Below are 447 nucleotides of genomic sequence, written 5' to 3' on the forward strand. Positions count from 1 at the left end.
TATTTCTAAACATGTCTAATTCAGATTTTACAAATTATGAACTATGCCTGCAAAGAAACAAATTGCTTACCCAGGACTGGACTTTCTGTGATCTGTTTCTTCAGTAACATCTTCCTCTTCTGAACTGCTGTCTTGGAAACGAGGGTCTTCCTGCCAGACAATCTTTCCAGGTTTCACTGTTTCAACTCTGTAGGTCTCTATATCATTATGACAACAAAAGATGGTAGGATTGTAACTCCACAGCCAAGTATTTCTGAACACATTCATTTGATTACTTTTACCATGTAGACATATCTAAAGTTCCAATATGTTAATCATTAATTTAAAATTGTATCAAAAAATAGGTAGTATCATCTTCTTAGATATTTAAAATATTTTCAGAAGCTACTATGATAATTTTGGCATCACTAGAATGATCTGATAAGGACAGCAGTAAAAAAAAAAAAA

At 32.2% G+C, this 447-nt stretch overlaps 1 protein-coding gene across 1 annotated transcript in view; it reads right to left on the bottom strand.

Annotated features, from left to right (window-relative positions):
* Positions 1-60: 60 nt before the first annotated feature.
* The window catches only part of LOC105502155 (nucleolar protein 8-like), a 20896-nt gene continuing 20509 nt past the window's right edge, over positions 61-447 (bottom strand). Inside the window, 1 exon segment of the mRNA XM_011928527.1 lies at positions 61-197. Coding sequence (XP_011783917.1) covers positions 67-197 — 131 coding nt within the window. The 3' untranslated portion in view covers positions 61-66.

This window comes from Colobus angolensis, unplaced genomic scaffold, assembly GCF_000951035.1.
Source record: "Colobus angolensis palliatus isolate OR3802 unplaced genomic scaffold, Cang.pa_1.0 Scaffold779, whole genome shotgun sequence".
Lineage (NCBI taxonomy): Eukaryota > Metazoa > Chordata > Mammalia > Primates > Cercopithecidae > Colobus > Colobus angolensis.